General features: G+C 41.4%; 1 protein-coding gene and 12 non-coding genes across 16 annotated transcripts in view; 1 reads left to right on the forward strand and 12 right to left on the reverse strand.

The window, feature by feature from the left end:
- LOC117251677 (alsin-like) overlaps window positions 1-7,917 on the forward strand; it is a 33,168-nt gene extending 25,251 nt beyond the window's left edge. For all 4 annotated transcript variants that reach the window (XM_078174403.1, XM_078174404.1, XM_078174405.1 and 1 more), the window contains 8 exons: window positions 764-921; window positions 1,059-1,157; window positions 1,914-2,096; window positions 2,245-2,290; window positions 2,414-2,475; window positions 3,066-3,215; window positions 3,471-3,567; window positions 4,234-7,917. In XM_078174403.1, the coding sequence (XP_078030529.1) occupies window positions 764-921; window positions 1,059-1,157; window positions 1,914-2,096; window positions 2,245-2,290; window positions 2,414-2,475; window positions 3,066-3,215; window positions 3,471-3,567; window positions 4,234-4,272 (834 nt within the window). In that variant the 3' untranslated portion in view covers window positions 4,273-7,917. The remainder of the gene's footprint in view (window positions 1-763; window positions 922-1,058; window positions 1,158-1,913; window positions 2,097-2,244; window positions 2,291-2,413; window positions 2,476-3,065; window positions 3,216-3,470; window positions 3,568-4,233) is intronic.
- Window positions 7,918-8,934: 1,017 nt separating this feature from the next.
- On the reverse strand, window positions 8,935-9,006 carry trnaa-cgc (transfer RNA alanine (anticodon CGC)). Its single transcript has one exon. It is a non-coding gene; the product is annotated as a tRNA-Ala (tRNA).
- Window positions 9,007-9,475: 469 nt separating this feature from the next.
- trnaa-cgc (transfer RNA alanine (anticodon CGC)) lies at window positions 9,476-9,547 on the reverse strand. Its single transcript has one exon. It is a non-coding gene; the product is annotated as a tRNA-Ala (tRNA).
- A 1,762-nt stretch (window positions 9,548-11,309) lies between these two features.
- On the reverse strand, window positions 11,310-11,381 carry trnaa-cgc (transfer RNA alanine (anticodon CGC)). Its single transcript has one exon. It is a non-coding gene; the product is annotated as a tRNA-Ala (tRNA).
- Window positions 11,382-11,842: 461 nt separating this feature from the next.
- Window positions 11,843-11,914, reverse strand: trnaa-cgc (transfer RNA alanine (anticodon CGC)). Its single transcript has one exon. It is a non-coding gene; the product is annotated as a tRNA-Ala (tRNA).
- Window positions 11,915-12,166: 252 nt separating this feature from the next.
- trnaa-cgc (transfer RNA alanine (anticodon CGC)) lies at window positions 12,167-12,238 on the reverse strand. The gene has a single exon. It is a non-coding gene; the product is annotated as a tRNA-Ala (tRNA).
- A 399-nt stretch (window positions 12,239-12,637) lies between these two features.
- Window positions 12,638-12,709, reverse strand: trnal-uag (transfer RNA leucine (anticodon UAG)). The gene has a single exon. It is a non-coding gene; the product is annotated as a tRNA-Val (tRNA).
- A 1,237-nt stretch (window positions 12,710-13,946) lies between these two features.
- Window positions 13,947-14,018, reverse strand: trnaa-cgc (transfer RNA alanine (anticodon CGC)). The gene has a single exon. It is a non-coding gene; the product is annotated as a tRNA-Ala (tRNA).
- A 475-nt stretch (window positions 14,019-14,493) lies between these two features.
- Window positions 14,494-14,565, reverse strand: trnaa-ugc (transfer RNA alanine (anticodon UGC)). The gene has a single exon. It is a non-coding gene; the product is annotated as a tRNA-Ala (tRNA).
- A 259-nt stretch (window positions 14,566-14,824) lies between these two features.
- Window positions 14,825-14,896, reverse strand: trnaa-cgc (transfer RNA alanine (anticodon CGC)). The gene has a single exon. It is a non-coding gene; the product is annotated as a tRNA-Ala (tRNA).
- Window positions 14,897-15,504: 608 nt separating this feature from the next.
- On the reverse strand, window positions 15,505-15,576 carry trnaa-ugc (transfer RNA alanine (anticodon UGC)). Its single transcript has one exon. It is a non-coding gene; the product is annotated as a tRNA-Ala (tRNA).
- A 262-nt stretch (window positions 15,577-15,838) lies between these two features.
- trnaa-ugc (transfer RNA alanine (anticodon UGC)) lies at window positions 15,839-15,910 on the reverse strand. Its single transcript has one exon. It is a non-coding gene; the product is annotated as a tRNA-Ala (tRNA).
- Window positions 15,911-16,074: 164 nt separating this feature from the next.
- Window positions 16,075-16,146, reverse strand: trnaa-cgc (transfer RNA alanine (anticodon CGC)). The gene has a single exon. It is a non-coding gene; the product is annotated as a tRNA-Ala (tRNA).
- Window positions 16,147-16,718: the final 572 nt, after the last annotated feature.

The following is a 16,718-nucleotide window of genomic DNA, read 5'->3' on the forward strand; positions in this document are numbered from 1 at the left end:
TTAGCTTAAAATCATGTGTGGAGAGCCCCTGATAAAAGTTGATTTTTCACCTGAAGAGTCGATCTCGAGGAGCTATGACTCGCCAGGCAATATCTACTTGGCCACCATCTTTATAATGACGGGATTGTGGGTCGTTTAGCTCAGAATATTTCTGGACCTCAACAAGTCGCTTGTCATCCAGTCTTTGACACCTGAGACAGCAACAGCAACAGTTCTTTTTATGCATCCATGGTGAGGAGAGGAGTCGAGTTGTCACAGGAGCAGAGGAGAAGATCTACTACCGGAGCTGGTATTAGCAGAGAGTGAGTGGGGGAAAAATGCATTTAATTCCAGGGTCAGCTAGGCTGGAAATAGGACAGTGGGGCAAAGTGCCGCTGGGTGGCACATCCAGGAGCACCAACGCATAATTTTTGACATGCAGCATTTGCTGCTGGTGTGTTTTGGCCTTTAGACAGTGTGGTGGGGTTTCTTTTTCTGCTCGTCCCTCTCCTACGTACCTGTTTGGGAATAGATGTGCGAAGTATTCTTTTTTTTTTGTGACAACAGTTTTGAAATTGGTCCAGTATTGACCATTGTCCCAAAAACATGGGGGGGAAAAAAGTCCAGGTTGAAAAATACTGAGGTTACCCTTTAAGAAGGGTCAGTACAGTACTGCCTTAGTCTCAGACAAAGGAAAACACCATTTGTTCTTTTGTCTGTTGTTTTGTTGCTGTAATACTTAAGTGTGCATGTCTCTGTTTGTATGACCATGATTATGTATCAGGCATGTGAGACCCCTCACCACCCTCTGGGCTGGCTGGTGGAGACTTTGGTGACAGTCTACAGGATGACTTACGTTGGTGTGGGATCCAACCGCAGGCTGCTCAGGCAGGCTGTCCAGGAAGTTCTGGCCTACCTCACACATTTCTACAGCATCGTCAGGTAGATTCAAGCTCTCTGTTTGAGTCTTAACTGTTCAGCCCACAGCCGTCTGTACACATGCATCTAATGTACTTTACATGGTCTATTTAAAAATTATTTCAGACACTTTACTTAAAAGCACTTATTGTTGCCTGTAGGTTTCTGTTCCCAGGGTTACCAGAAGATGGCGGCATCATCCCAGACCCTCCTGCCTCTCCATCAAAAAGCAGACGCAACTCTAACAAAGCAGAGCAATGGTGAGTGTAAAGACTCATTTATGCTCAACGTTAAATACGGATCCGGATACGGACGGAGCCTTCTGTCTGTGTTCCGCGTTCATTTCGTCCGTATTTCTGCACGTTTCCATAAAGCTAAACGGAGCAGTACCACCGGGAACCGTGGGGGCAGTGTTGCTGTCACTACCTGATACGTAGCTCTAGTGAGACACGAAGAAGAAATAACAATTCAATTTCTTTCATCGGCAGTACTAGAGAAAAGAATTCTCCGTCCTCCAGTCGCGATGTATTTAACGGCCTCACCGACCACCGCCTCCTCTGTTTTTGTCTTTTATGCAAGAGGTACATTATCAATATCTCCTCCACAGTCGCCATGTTTGTTTTTGAGTTTGTTGTTGTCATAAACTTTTGACTCTGGGCTGCCTCCTGGTGGATATATTGGTTAACATCCATGCCAACGTAAAGGGCGCATGGAAGTATGTGGGCAGTAACAGTAACATCGTTTGAAACGGACGTATACATTTTCATGTGTAAAGGGAGCATAAATGAGCCCTAAGAATACACACAGACATACATGAACACACACACATATGAAAATAGACCTAGAGGCAGTGATGATATCTGAGCAGATACAATGGTTATACTCAGTCAGAAGGATCCCTATTAAAATGTGTCACCTTGTCTCAGTGTTACCAAAATAAACAGGTTGTATTACTTAAAACCTTTATCTCCCTTTCTCTCCTCCTCCTCCTCCTCTTTCTCCACCATGTCCTCCAGTGGCGTTCTGGTGGTGAGCTGCTCCTCTCTGCTCCTCCCTCAGCTGCTCCCTAGACTCTACCCTCCTCTCTTTACGCTGTACTGCCTGCAGGAGGAGCAGGAGGAGGCCCAGTACTGGGAGCGCATCCTCCGACTCAACAAACACCCCGACCAGTCACTGCTCAGCTTTCTGGGAGTGCAGGAGTGAGTGTGTACATTCACACATAGACACACACATTTATTTGTACACCCACAAACGCTGTCTCGAAATGACATTGACATTAACAATGTAGCCCTGCATAGTTAAAATACCAGCTGAGAGCTGTGTGCTTACTTTTTGTTTGTCTTGTAGGAAGTTCTGGCCGCTGTGGATGTCAATTCTGGGGGAGAAAAAGCAGGTCAGTTAATAAATGTACTATTTTCTCCTCATGCTGCAGCTTTGATTCCTACACAGGGTTAAAGTGTGCTGTTGCATCTGTGGTGTTGTCGTCTATAACAGGTTATCTTTGCTCTTATGACAGATTGTGTCCAGCAGTAAAGACGCCTGCTTTGTTTCTGCTGTAGAGACACTCCAACAAATCAGGTAGCTGCCACGTGACCTGACATAACTTAAGTAGTGATGTCATTAAATGTGACATGACCTAATACAAGCAGGAAATCATTCAGACCCATGGAGCTTGTGTTCATGTCCAACATGTCACTTAATTCCTACTTTAATACAGCAGAATTTGTTGGTGGTGTTTAGATATTCTTTGCCCTGGCCGAAGCCTGTTAGGGACTGCTTGCTCCCAGGCCATGAACCACTCCCAACAAACTCCAAAAGTAAAAGTTTTAGTTGATGGTTAGACATGGCACAGTTCAGTTACAGTGTTTGAAACAGTTTGCATAATTAGTGGATCTTGTGATATATAGCCTGGAGTGTTTTTTTTCTGCATCAATCAAAACTTCATTTGGAAATGTGTGGTAAAACTTGCATGCAATATATGCCATCTTTTTTGTAGGAATATTGTGTTTCGACAAACTTGCAGATAATGATTTAAGTCTCATTCTTAAAGTTTTACCAGCAGCACTGAAAACAAAACTAGTTACACATATCCCCTCATCTGATGTGCCAAAATGTAAAGTGCATTCTCTTGTGTATAAATAATAATGTACGTCTTCCTACACATGCAGCACCACCTTCACTCCATCAGACAAACTCCTCGTCATCCAGAAAACGTTTGAGGAATTGACCCAGGAAGTCAAACCTATGCTGGATGGCAGCTTCCTGTGGTGCATGGATGACCTGCTCCCTCTTTTTCTCTATGTGGTGCTCAGGGCAAGGTGTGTTACCATATATATACATACACACACACTTTATTTATTGTTTACTGTCATTCAGTTAAAACACTGTATGCAGTTAATGTAGCCAAGTTGTAGCTAACTAGATTGTTGATCAGTGTGGTCAGTGTTACGGACACACTTTAAACAAGAGGCTTTAGTATTACGACAGTGTGTTGTGTTTCAAACATGGAGTGATGAGCAGACGTTGCAGGCTGCTGATATAACATGTTGTGTTTGTGCCGTTCTGCTCCGCAGGATCAGAAACTTGGGAGCTGAGGTCAGTCTGATAGAAGATTTAATGGATCCCAACATTCAGCACGGAGAGATGGGACTGATGTTTACCACACTGAAGGTGAGGAGCCTCAGCACACACACTCACATACACAGATGATTCTGAGTGTCTACAAAGCTTTTTTCTAAGCACCACTTTCTTTTTTCCAATTGCTCCCATTAAGGAAATGTGTAAAAGCACCACACCCACTATTTTCAGAGTGGTCCAGTCTTTTTGTGCATCCACTTTAAGCGCACTTCAACCATCTGCTAACGTATGTCAAATGCAGTAGGCCAAAAATACCAGGATGTTTCACTACATCTGGTACGATTTTGCAGTATGCAGGCCAGCATGCTTTTCTGGCTGTTCTGGCCCACAATCCTCTGCACAGCGGACGATATGTTACATCGACTGAGCTGCAAATAAACGCTTTAACCAGCTGATAATCATTCTCTATCTCTTGAAGGTAGTCCACAGTTGGAAACAAATTTAGAAGACACTTAGTCTTTTCAATTTTGATGGTATTGTGCCTGTAGTTGGTGCTAAAGCAACATGCTGATTGTAACTTGCCTTTGCCAAGTGCTCATAGGACCAACACTTTAATATGATTACAATATTTTTTAATTCAGTAAGTAAACAAAGTGGATGGTGCAGCCTTACAGAGCTTCTTTGTTTATATGATATAGTCATTATCATCAGTCGTTTGTCCTTCATCATTTAATCTTCAGTTTAATGACTCTGCTGCAGGCCTGCTACATCCAGATCCAGCAGGAGTCATCCATGTAGGAGCGGACAGAAAGACGCCATACAGTCAACAAACAGCAATGAAAGCACTGCCAGGAGAGACACAGTGCTTCACACACACGAGCTGCCAGAACAAAACCAGTCAAACCATCAGCGTCCACTGGGAAGCTGCGCTGACACATGGAGGGAGGGGAGAGCGTTACTCCTTCACCTGCTGTCAAACAGGAAAATGATGTCTGACACCTGTTTACTGTTGATCCTTTCAGTTTGTCACAGCACGCCAGAGTTCTGTCTTTTCTGTGGAGGGCAGTTTACACAGGAAAGTATCACACCGCCCTCTTCTGGACGTGTTAGAGAACTGCATTATCATCTTCGTAACATCTGGTAAGACGTAGATTTTCAGTTGTACAATAATACATCAATAATTCAATAGTATTCATCAGAAGTATTTATTGAAAGTCACAGTGGTAGAGGTGTCACAACAACAGTGCAGTTTTTATTACTTTACAGTGTTTTTTGATTTACAGTTTTCCCCTTAAAGGGTTATTCATTAGTATATACAGTAATGTCGCTGTGAGGTATCAAACTGCTCATTACTCAAGGCAAAGGGAACTGATGAACCACATGAAGTCTGATGATGATCAGATTTTAAAGTGAACAGTGTTCTCAATACTGTTTTAATGACCTCAAAGAAAACCTTACAGGTGTGATATCTGTCTTTACACATGTTTAATTCACCAGTAAAGCTCCACCCACAGTAGATGTACAGTTGAAAATATCAAAACTTAATGAAGACTATGGTGCAGGTACCTGCTGATGTGCTTATGATCTGGTGCTGGCTTTGTAAAACTGCACTCGTAGAATTGACAGAGTATTGTGAGTGCCGTTTTTTTATTACTTTTGACTGGTCCCAGGGCAACAGCAGGAGACACAGGTGGAGTTAATACAGCAGGGTCACACTGCCTCGGTTCACCAGTACGCAGCTGAAGAGCAGCCTGGATGAAAGGTTTTGCTTTTCTAACAAGATACAACTTAAAATTCACAAAGTTGGTGAGTTTTACTGTCTGTGTGAAAACAGAGCAATCAGCTGAAGCCACTTAGCCGTGGTTTGATATTTCTTCCTCAGAAGCCAAACCAAAATCACCAGGTCAGAAAGCTCAGTTTTTCATGTAACCTTGTTCTCCTGCGAACATAAATGAGATGCAAATCGCTTTACTTTGTTTGCATATGGATCAGATATGCACCATTTCAGTAGCATCCCTAAAACTAATTTAGACCCTTTTATATCTTTTGAATGCAGAAGAGTCAGTTCAAAACATCACACTAAACAGACTGTGTGAGACTGTTAATACATTATTTTTATTTATTGTTTTAACACTTGTACTCTCCCGTAGTACAAAAGCAACCTGTGCATGCTCCTGCACACTGAAACTAACTGTGGAGCAGTTTGTCTCAGGTCTCATAACTGTTAAACAGGAAGCTGAGCTGTAGGACAGAAACATGTCACTACAGAGGGAAAATATTTTTTACTTTACTTAAGATAATTAATGAGGGAACGCTGATTAGCTATGCATCGAGAATATATTCACGCCTGTATGGATACTCTATTCAGTCTGTTGTTCTGTGGAGTGTGTTTGTGTGAGTGTGTGTGAGAGTGAGCATGTATGAACAAGTCTGAGGAGGAACGCTTTTAATGGTGCACTGACAGTTTTTAAATTTAGATCAACAAACAGCCAGGAGAGTGTTTGAAGATAGATTAAAATGACAGCTGTTGAGTTCAAGATACCTTAAAGAAGAAATATTCCAGGATTTATTCTGACATCCATCAGTCATGTTAGTCTCTGAGCAAGGTTTGTTTAAAACTTGTCACAGATTGGAGTTATATTTGGTGGAAGGTTGACCCTGAAAAAGTGATGACTACTTTGTGTCCATCTGATATATTTTTAAAGATTAATTCACATTGCAAGATAAGACATTTTAAACATTGTCACTATTTTCTTATGAACTACTGCACTTACTTAAAGGGACAGTTCACCCCAAAATCAAATGTAAATGTTTTTCCCCTTACCTCCGTACAGTTGGCGGGTGTAGTTTGGTAAAAAGAAAATAGTTCCTACATGAAACTGCTCACAGCAAAGGCTGTGGATTATCTTGAGTAAGCAGGTCTTGATTTTTGGAAAGAGACATTGCTGTTGGGTTTTAAATGTATTTTTTGGCACTTTGAGCACCACAAGCTGAGTGCCATCTAGTTCCATTATATTGGAGAGAAGGCAGACATCTCTACGGCTGACATCTCCAACACTCAGCAACTCACTCCAAAACAATATGGATTGATAAATAGAACTACAGATAAGAGGGAAATATATATATATTTTGTTTGGGGGTGAACTGTCCCTTTAAATGAAAAAATATGACATAAGTATTCCATGTCAGTCTATCACTGTCTGTTTTAATGTTACAAAAAAACATCAAGGTACTTAAATGTTTTTTCTATCAGTCTGTTTTGATCCTTTGAATCCATCTGTATGTTATAAATGACTGTATTTTTAGATCCAGGTCCTTCGGGACATCAAACTAATAATTTTCAGTACTTTCCTTAATCTGCAAAAGAAAAAGTTGATGGTCACTATCTGGCATGTCCCAGAATTTCCACGACCCCAGCAGCCGCCATGTGTGTTTGAGCACAGGGAGGGAGCTTCAGATCACTTCTAACGGAATATAACTTAATTAATTTATTAATAGAAGTAATATAGATTATTTATTTGAGATATATATATTCAAAGTATAAATCCTATGCCAGAAAATTTCCTACAGCCCTCACTCATGGGGTCAAACTTTAAGATTCCATCTAAAATTCATAGGAACAAATATGTGTGTTTAAGGCGACCTGTTGTCATGTTACTGACTGTAAATGATGTTAGCTTGTTGTTATGTTTTCAGGAATGAAACAAAACTGCAGAAAGCTCAGACTGAGCTGTAGAGTTCAACAACACCAACAAAAAAAACTTGCCAAAATGACAGGAAAGCAGCTGATTATTCTCTCTCTTTCAGCGTTACTGAAATGTGTTTGTACTGTATTTATTGTTACTCAAGCTGTTGCAGAATGTAGACATGTATATGTTGGGATAGGTTTATGTCTTTATGCTATTAAACCACTGCAGTGTGTGTAGTGTGTAGATGTAACAACAAGGGATGTTTGGGACAGTTGACCTCTCTGCCTCCGTTAATACCAGGTTAGAGGACAGTACAGATGTTTTACATGTCTCAGCTCAGTATCAACAAAACCACCTGCAGTATCACATATAGAATTCCATTATGGTGTTATTGTGCTGAAAAAACTAAACTAATGACTCAGAAAATGTAGTCATGATTTATAAGTGATTAAAGAGAACATTTCTTCTTCATGGGTTCAGACATGTAAAAAAACATGTTGTGGTCTTCTGTAAAAAACCTGCATTTCTTAGAGTTTTCTCACCATGAGGTTATAACCTGACTGAATTTATGACTTGAGTTTTATTATTTTTCTAACTAAGTGTATATTTTTGTAACTTCATACATTTATAGACAGAGATGATTCGGGGAATAGATCGAAGAATGTTTGATTAGTTTTGATGGGAAAATGCAGTGAAATGGAAAATGTGTGTTTACTCAGAAAAGGGCAATAAATTTGGTTTAATTCTGGAAAAATGGCTGCTGATGAATTGTTTTTACTTGATCACTATTGTTTCTTAATTTAACAGATTCACTGAGCACGGTTACATGCGCACAATAATCAGATAACTGGGAATAATCAGGTAATTGTAATAATCCGATTTGACACATTTACATGCACTTCAATAATCTGATAATCAGAAAAACCTGGTTTACATGATTCAGTCCTTCAGTTGGATTTCTCCCAAAGTACATGACATGAAACTCAAACTTCCTGTTACAGTAGGTACTCATCCTTGGAAAAACCTCGAAAAGTATGCAAGTCATATATTTGCAAAATAAAGCACTCATCATGCTGACAGCTTATATTCTTACAGTACTGTTTGTTTTTATCATTAACAAATACATGTGAAAGCATTCTAATGTGTAGTTTATCAATGTGGAGCCAATTTTACATACTTTGGGTAGATTCGGAGTAAAAGTACTGCAAAGTGCAATATACAAGTGTATTGTATATAAACTTGTCACACAGTGCATAACATGTAAGTAAGATAAAATAAAAGTGACAATTTAAACACTGAGAATATAAAAATATATTATTTTATGTAAAATCAAACAAAAACTGTCAGATTAACGTAGTGGAGTAGAAAGTACAATATTTCCCTCTAAAATGTAGTGGAGTGGGAGTATAAAATAGCAAAACCTGAAAGAAACCAGATTAAAGGGTATACATGCACCGAATAATATGACTATTGGGGAAAAAGCTAGATGTGTTTATCTGATTTCTCATAATCAGATAATGGCTTTTGTCTGATAAAGCACATCGGATTATGCTGTTTACACGACCACTTGAATAATCAGGTAACTCCAGAAATCAGATAATGATCGGTTTATTAGTGTGTATGTAAACGTGCTCATTGATAGGTTGACATATTAATTTGCTTTAATAGCAGACTGAATCTGCCCTGACTGTCTCTATACAGTGTTAATAAGTGTCTGACTGCTGTGTATCAGGCCCCTTGTAGTAGTGTTAAAGGAGTCAGTCAGTCATGATGGAGATGCTGGGGATTGATCCCAGGACCTTGTACATGCGAAGCACACGCTCTCCCACTGAGCTACATCCCCCATGTATGGTTTTGAGGCTGCCTGATAATTTATTCTTTTTTTAAGGCCCAGTGTGCACGTGAGCAGTGAGCATCTGTTGGCAGACATGGTATATAATATTCATAACTGTGTTTTCATTACCTTAAAAAACCTGTTAGTATATCTACATACAGAGCAGGTCCTCTTGCATGGAGAACACCATGTTCTTCTACAGTAGCCCAGAACAGACAAATTAAACACCTCTAGTTTGTCATGTTTTCATGTCGGCCACTATAGCTCTTGTGCATGCCTGGTACACAGGAGAAGTTTTAGCTCTGCAACCTCACTGCTAGATGCTGCTAAATCCTATACATGGGACTTTTAAGTGTTTTAGTTGTTCAATTAATAAATCACTAGTAAGAGCCCTTCCTCCTTGTAAACACAGTTGTAACTGGGATTAATCTGTGTTAGCTGCATAGATTGATAAAGGAAGTCATGACTTGTCACATGATGGAGATGCTGGGGATTGATCCCAGGACCTTGTACATGCGAAGCACACGCTCTACCACTGAGCTACATCCCCACTATGTGAGTGATTGAAAATCCCTTTCAGACTGGACATGCTGTTGCAGGTTCAAGGACAGCTCTGGCACAAGAATCCGGGGATTTACAGGCTGCATGTCTGGCCCTTGGACGGGAGCCGCCCTGCGGCTTGAGTCCTGCCGTTATGGCTACCCTGCAGGCAGCTAGGGCTCCCTCTACCAGGGTTCTTTATGCTGGCAGATGGAAAGGTTTTGCCAGTGGTGTGCAGAGAAAGGCTGGAACCCGGTCTCTTGTGGGACACAAGGGGTCCTCTTGTTTTTGCAGTCTCTGTTGGAGAGAGGGCTGACTGAATCCACCTTGAGGGGCTATGTGGCGGCCATATCTGACCGTCACATCCCTATTGAGGATGGGACGATGGGCTCGCAGCCCCTTCTTGGCCAGTTTTTGAAGGGGGCTAGGTGTATCCAGCCATCACGGTCCCCCATGGTCCCGTCATGGGATTTGCAGTTGGTGTTGCAGGCTCTGTCAGAGTCTCCTTTAGAGCCTTTGTCCTGTTTGGGGCTGGAGCTTCTGTCCCTCAAAACGGCTTATCTTCTTGCCGTGTCCTCAGCGAAGCGTGCCTCTGAACTGCATGCCCTGTCTGTGCATCCATCCTGTTTGAGGTTGGGGGAGGAGGGCTCTGCCATCTCTCTCCTTCCAAATCCAGCCTTCTTACCTAAGGTGCACCCTCGATCTTTCGTGGTGTGGCCCTTGGTTCTGGAGCCCTTTCATCCTCCACCACATGACTTGGTGGAGGCAGCACGGTTACACTTGCTCTGTCCAGTTCGGTCCCTGAGGGTGTACATCGCCCGTACGGCCCCGGTTAGACAGACTAACCAGGTCTTTGTCTGCTATGGGGGAGCCAGGCTGGGCCACGCTCTGTCCAAGCAGCGGTTGGCCCGCTGGGTTGTCCAGGCCATAGCTCTGGCCTATGATAGTACTGGAGTCCCTCCCCCTGGCAGGGGGGGAGGGGGTGGCCACCTCGTGGCCGCTCTTCAAGGGGGCTCCCTTGGAGCCGGTTGGGCCTCTTCTGGGACCTTTGCAAGGTTCTACAGGCTAAATGTTGGCTCGTCAATATCCTCTGCTGTCCTGCAAGCAAGACAGTGAGGTGTGTGGTCCCTGCTATGCTGGGCCTTTTTCTGTCCATAAAAATGGGAACAGAAAAGGTGGATGGTGTTTTCTTTTGCAGTAGGTGACCTTCATCGGTCTTGGCTGTAGTGCCCCAAGGCTTTATTTTTCTTCAATAAAAAAATGTGTTCTGATCAGTTAACTGTTGTCCTGAGTGTTTTTAGCCTCACTACACCTCCTGCCTGACCTTATTTGCTATTCAGCTGACCCATACGGTGGCGTGTTGACCTGATATGAAATAGAACGGATGGTTACAGAAGGTAACTGTGGTTCTATGAATGAAGGTCAACATGCCAGCTTGCATTGTCTTTCAGTAGGCTGCTTTGGCCTCAGTTGGAGAAAAGAGACTGGGCAGGTGATCGCACAGCTGTATTAGTAAGCTCTGATTGTGCCCAAAGGGCAGAGGTGTTAATTTGCTAATTGTCTCCTGAAAAAGCTCACCCTCTGAGAGAGTGACCCATACGGTGGCGTGTTGACCTTCATTCACAGAACCACGATTACTTTCTGTAACCATCTGTTTTAGTTGTTCAATTAATAAATCACTAGTAAGAGCCCTTCCTCCTTGTAAACACAGTTGTAACTGGGATTAATCTGTGTTAACTGCATAGATTGATAAAGGAAGTCAACAGACCTGATGGAGATGCTGGGGATTGATCCCAGGACCTTGTACATGCGAAGCACACGCTCTACCACTGAGCTACATCCCCACTATGTAATTAATAGATTTATACTTTTTTAACGTTCAGTGTGTGGGGTTGAAGAGCATCTATAGGTATATATTGGTAGTATATAATATTAATAACTATGTTTTCATTATGTTAGCATAAGCTGTTAATATATCTACATACAGAGCAGGTCCTCTTATATGGAGTACACCATGTTCTTCTACAGTAGCCCAGAACAGACAAACAAAACACCTCCAGATATGGCCATTCATGTTTTCATGTCGGCCACTATAGCTCTCGTGCATGCCTGGTACACAGGAGAAGTTTCAGGTCTGCAAACTCACTGCTAGATGCCAGTAAATCGTACAAATGGGACTTTTAAGTGTTTTAGTTGTTCAATTAATAAATCACTAGTAAGAGCCCTTCCTCCTTGTAAACACAGTTGTAACTGGGATTAATCTGTGTTAGCTGCATAGATTGATAAAGGAAGTCAACAGACCTGATGGAGATGCTGGGGATTCATCCCAGGACCTTGTACATGCGAAGCACACGCTCTTCCACTGAGCTACATCCCCTTTGTTTGTGGCTTATCCAAAGATGTGCTCAGGCGAACATCTGATTTTCTGATTGCTGGAAAATAATCGTAAATGTCAACTAAATTGAAAATGTTTGTGTTGATAGTAAAAGACAAGACGAAGAGAGTTTTCCAAGGCACAAATATTGTTTCTCTACTGCATTTTACTGAAGAGAAGAGCAACAGTGCTCATATTTCATCCATTCAGACTGGGTGCTGAAAGGTGGCAGTCATGTATATTATCAAATTACAATGGAGATGCTGGGGATTGATCCCAGGACCTTGTACATGCGAAGCACACGCTCTACCACTGAGCTACATCCCCATATGTAACACTTAATACCACCTGATTAATTATATTAATTACTTTACTTTTTTAAGGTCCAGTGTGTAGGGTTGAGGAGCATCTATTGATAGAAATGGTATATAATATTCATAACTTTTCATTACCTTAGAATGAGCCGGTAATATATCTACATACAGAGCAGGTCCTCTTGCACGGAGTACACCATGTTCTTCTACAGTAGCCCAGAACAGACAAATTAAACACTTCTAGATATTACCATTCATGCTTGCACGTCGGCCACAGTAGCTCACCTGCATGGCTTATACACAAGAGAAGTTTCAGTTCTGCAAACTCACTGCTAGATGCCAGTAGATCCTACACATGGGACTTTTAAGTGTTTTAGCTGCATAGATTGATAACGGAAGTCAACAGACCTGATAGAGATGCTGGGGATTGATCCCAGGAACTTGTACATGTAATGCACATGCTCTACCACTGAGCTACATCCCCACAGGCAAATGTGTCATTCTAATACTCAATTTATTAATACCCCCTTTACCCCCTGGACAGCCTGCATTCTCGATGGAATGGATTTAACAAGGTGATGGAAACATTCCTCTGAGATTCTGCTCCATGTTGACAATGATAACGTCATTCAGCTGGTTTGAGACTGTTGAGGCCACTGGAGTTCACTGAACCAGTTTATTGACTGAATCATTTGTTTCTTAGTTCATTAATTTATTTATCCTTACCTGAAATTGCTCAATCAATAATCAAGATTGAATTGATTGGATTGGATTGGATTAACTTTAATAATCCCCGTGGGGAAACTGGATTGCCACCATGGTCAACATACAGTACAACAATAAGACATAGACAAAATATACATATACAATAACGTCACCTAGGAGTGCAGTGGTCCAATACAATAATAGCAAAATAACCAGAAAAAAAATAAAAAATAAAAAAAAATAAAGATTAAAAAGAATAAAAACAGTACAATTGCAGTTTAAAAGTGCAATGTACAAGGACGAGTATAGCAGCAGGTTATAACAGCAAGAGAGTATAGCTGCAATTTAAAGTGCAATGTACAAGCAAATATAGCAGCAAGTTATAACAGCAAGAAAGTGTCGCTGCAATTTAAAGTGCAATGTACAAGGACTAGTATAGCAGCAAGACATGACAGCAGCAATCCAAATTAAAAAGCCTGGTTGCTGCAGGAACAAAGGACTTCCTCAATCTTTCTGTGGAGCATCTGGGCAAAAGAAGCCGCTTACTTCTGCCACTTCTAACAAAAGTGCTATGCAGGGGGTGATCATCCTGAGACAAGATAGCTCTAAGCTTCCTCCTAGTCCTCTGCTCTGTTATGACCTCCAGAGAAGCAGGGCTCATACCAATAACAGATCCCGCCTTTCTAATAAGTTTGTTGATCCTGTTCCTGTTCCTCCAATGTTAGGCTGGCACCCCAACAACCAACCACATAAAAAAGGACACTTGCTAAAATACCATTATAAAAAACATTTAGAAGAGATCTGCTGATGTCAAATGATCTGAGTTTCCTCAAGAAAAATAATCTGGACTGGGCCTTCTTAAAAATAGCATTTAAGTTCTTCTTCCAGTCCACATGCACACCCAGATATTTTATGAGGATACAATCTCTACAGGAGATTGTCTTAGGAGCTCTTATTTGCCACTGTACAAAGAAGTCCCCTTGGTGTTTTTTAGTAAAGGAAGTTATCAGACATAATGGAGATGCTGGGGATTGATCCCAGGACCTTGTACATGCGAAGCACACACTCTACCACTGAGCTACATCCCCTTTATTTGTTTAATACCCAAAGTTGTGTGTTGATAGTAAAAGGCAAGTCCGGGAGAGTTTTTAGTAAGGCACAAATATTGTTTCTCTACTGCATTTTACTGAAGAGCAACAGTTCCTCATCAGCTCAGACTGGATGCTGAAAGGCGGCAGACATGAAAGCAGTTATGCATATTATCAAATTACAGCGGAGATCCCCACTTCTAAATGTATTATTCTAATATTCCATTCATTAGGACCCCCTTTACCTCCTGAACAGCCTGCATTCTCAGTGGCATGGATTTAACAAGGTGCTGGGGACAATAAGCTGCTCCGTGTTGACGATAATAACGTTATTCAGCTGGTTTGGGACTGTGGAGGACCCTGGACTTCACTCAACCAGTTTATTGAAATTGTTCAGTTTATAAACAAGATTCTTTTAAGAGCTGTTATTGCCACTGCACAAACAACTGCTCGTTAGGTGTAGTAGTAATTACATTGGAGATGCTGGGGATTGATCCCAGGACCTTGTACATGCAAAGCACACGCTCTACCACTGAGCTACATCCCCTTTGTTTGTAGTGTACCCAAGGATATGAGCTCCGACAGACGAGCATATGATTAACTTCTGGAAAATAATCTGAACTGTCAACTGAATTGAAAACTTTTGTGTTGATAGTAAAAGTCAAGCCAAAGAGAGTTTTGCAAAGGAAGGTGCAAGGCACCAACACTGTCTTTACTGTATTATACAGAAGAGCAGCAGTGTCCACATTTCATCCATTCAGACTGGGTGCTGAAAGGTGGCAGTCATGTATATTATCAAATTATAATGGAGATGCTGGGGATTGATCCCAGGACCTTGTACATGCGAAGCACACGCTCTACCACTGAGCTACATCCCCATATGTAACACTTAATACCACCTGATTAATTATATTAATTACTTTACTTTTTTAAGGTCCAGTGTGTAGGGTTGAGGAGCATCTATTGATAGAAATGGTATATAATATTCATAACTTTTCATTACCTTAGAATGAGCCGGTAATATATCTACATACAGAGCAGGTCCTCTTGCACGGAGTACACCATGTTCTTCTACAGTAGCCCAGAACAGACAAATTAAACACCTCTAGATATTACCATTCATGCTTGCACGTCGGCCACAGTAGCTCAACTGCATGGCTTATACACAAGAGAAGTTTCAGTTCTGCAAACTCACTGCTAGATGCCAGTAGATCCTACACATGGGACTTTTAAGTGTTTTAGCTGCATAGATTGATAAAGGAAGTCAACAGACCTGATAGAGATGCTGGGGACTGACCCCAGGACCTTGTACATGTAAAGCACACGCTCTACCACTGAGCTACAAACCCTTTAATTGGAGGTTACCCAAAGATATGAGCTCAGACAAACAAACATCTGATTATCTGTAGGAAAACAGTCTGAACTGTCAGCTAAATTGAAAATTTTTGTGCTGATAGTCGCAGTTGTATATAATAGCAGTTTATAATGGACATGCTGGGGATTGATCCCAGGACCTTGTACATGCAAAGTACACACTCTACCACTGAGCTACATCCCCACTGTCAAATGTATTTGGCACTTAAGGATTCTGCTCCATTCTGACAATGATAACGTCATTCAGCTGGTTTGAGACTGTTGAGGCCACTGGAGTTCACTGAACCAGTTTATTGACTGAGTCATTTGTTTGTTTGATGATTTTTTTATTTATTCTTACCTGACATTACTCAATCAATAATCAAGATTCTCTTAGGAACTCTTATTTGCCGCTGTACAAAGAAGTCCCCTTGGTGTTTATTAGTAAAGGAAGTTACCAGACATAATGGAGATGCTGGGGATTGATCCCAGGACCTTGTACATGCAAAGCACACGCTGTACCATTAAGCTACATCCCCTTTATTTGTATAAAACCCAAAGTTGTGTGTTGATAGAAAGAGGTAAACCCAGGAGAGTTTTTAGCAAGGCACAAATATTGTTTCTCTACTGCATTTTACAGAAGAGCAGTATTTGTTTCTCAGTTCAGACTGGGTGCTGAAAGGTGACAGTTATCAAAGTACAATGGACATGCTGGGGATTGATCCCAGGACCTTGTACATGCGAAGCACACGCTCTACCACTGAGCTACATCCCCCTACCTTTGTATACTGTTCTAATACTAGTTTTATTAGGACTTAACAGCCTGAATTCTTGGCAGTATGGATTTCAGAATGTGCTGGAAACATGACTCAGATTCAGCTCCATGCTGACAATGATAACGTCATTCAGCTAGTTTAAGACTGTGGAGGACCCTGGAGTTCACTGAACCAGTTTATTGACTGAATCTGTGAGTTTGTAAAATAAATAAATAAATGATTAATTACATTTGTAAGAGCAAAATATGTCATTTCTCTTACCAGGCATTCATTGTATTTAGCATGTGTGAACACTGGGTGGCGTTAAATTGGTATTTTGGCTTAGTGAATAAAGGGAGGAAGGACACTGCAGCCGTCAGGTGTTTGACCCTGGAGGGGCAAATGGTTTTTGAACACTGTGGCGTGAAACATTGTGTGACATGCTGTAAGTTGTGTGTGTGTGTGTGTGTTGGATGAAAAATGAAGAAATTGACATTTAGTCAACCTTATGCATGCCACTATGAATAAATATGATGATCATTCTGCAACTGGAGCCTACAGGTCATTTTCTGAACACAACACAACCAAGGAA

This window comes from Epinephelus lanceolatus, chromosome 14 (assembly GCF_041903045.1).
Source record: "Epinephelus lanceolatus isolate andai-2023 chromosome 14, ASM4190304v1, whole genome shotgun sequence".
In the NCBI taxonomy this organism is placed as follows: domain Eukaryota; kingdom Metazoa; phylum Chordata; class Actinopteri; order Perciformes; family Serranidae; genus Epinephelus; species Epinephelus lanceolatus.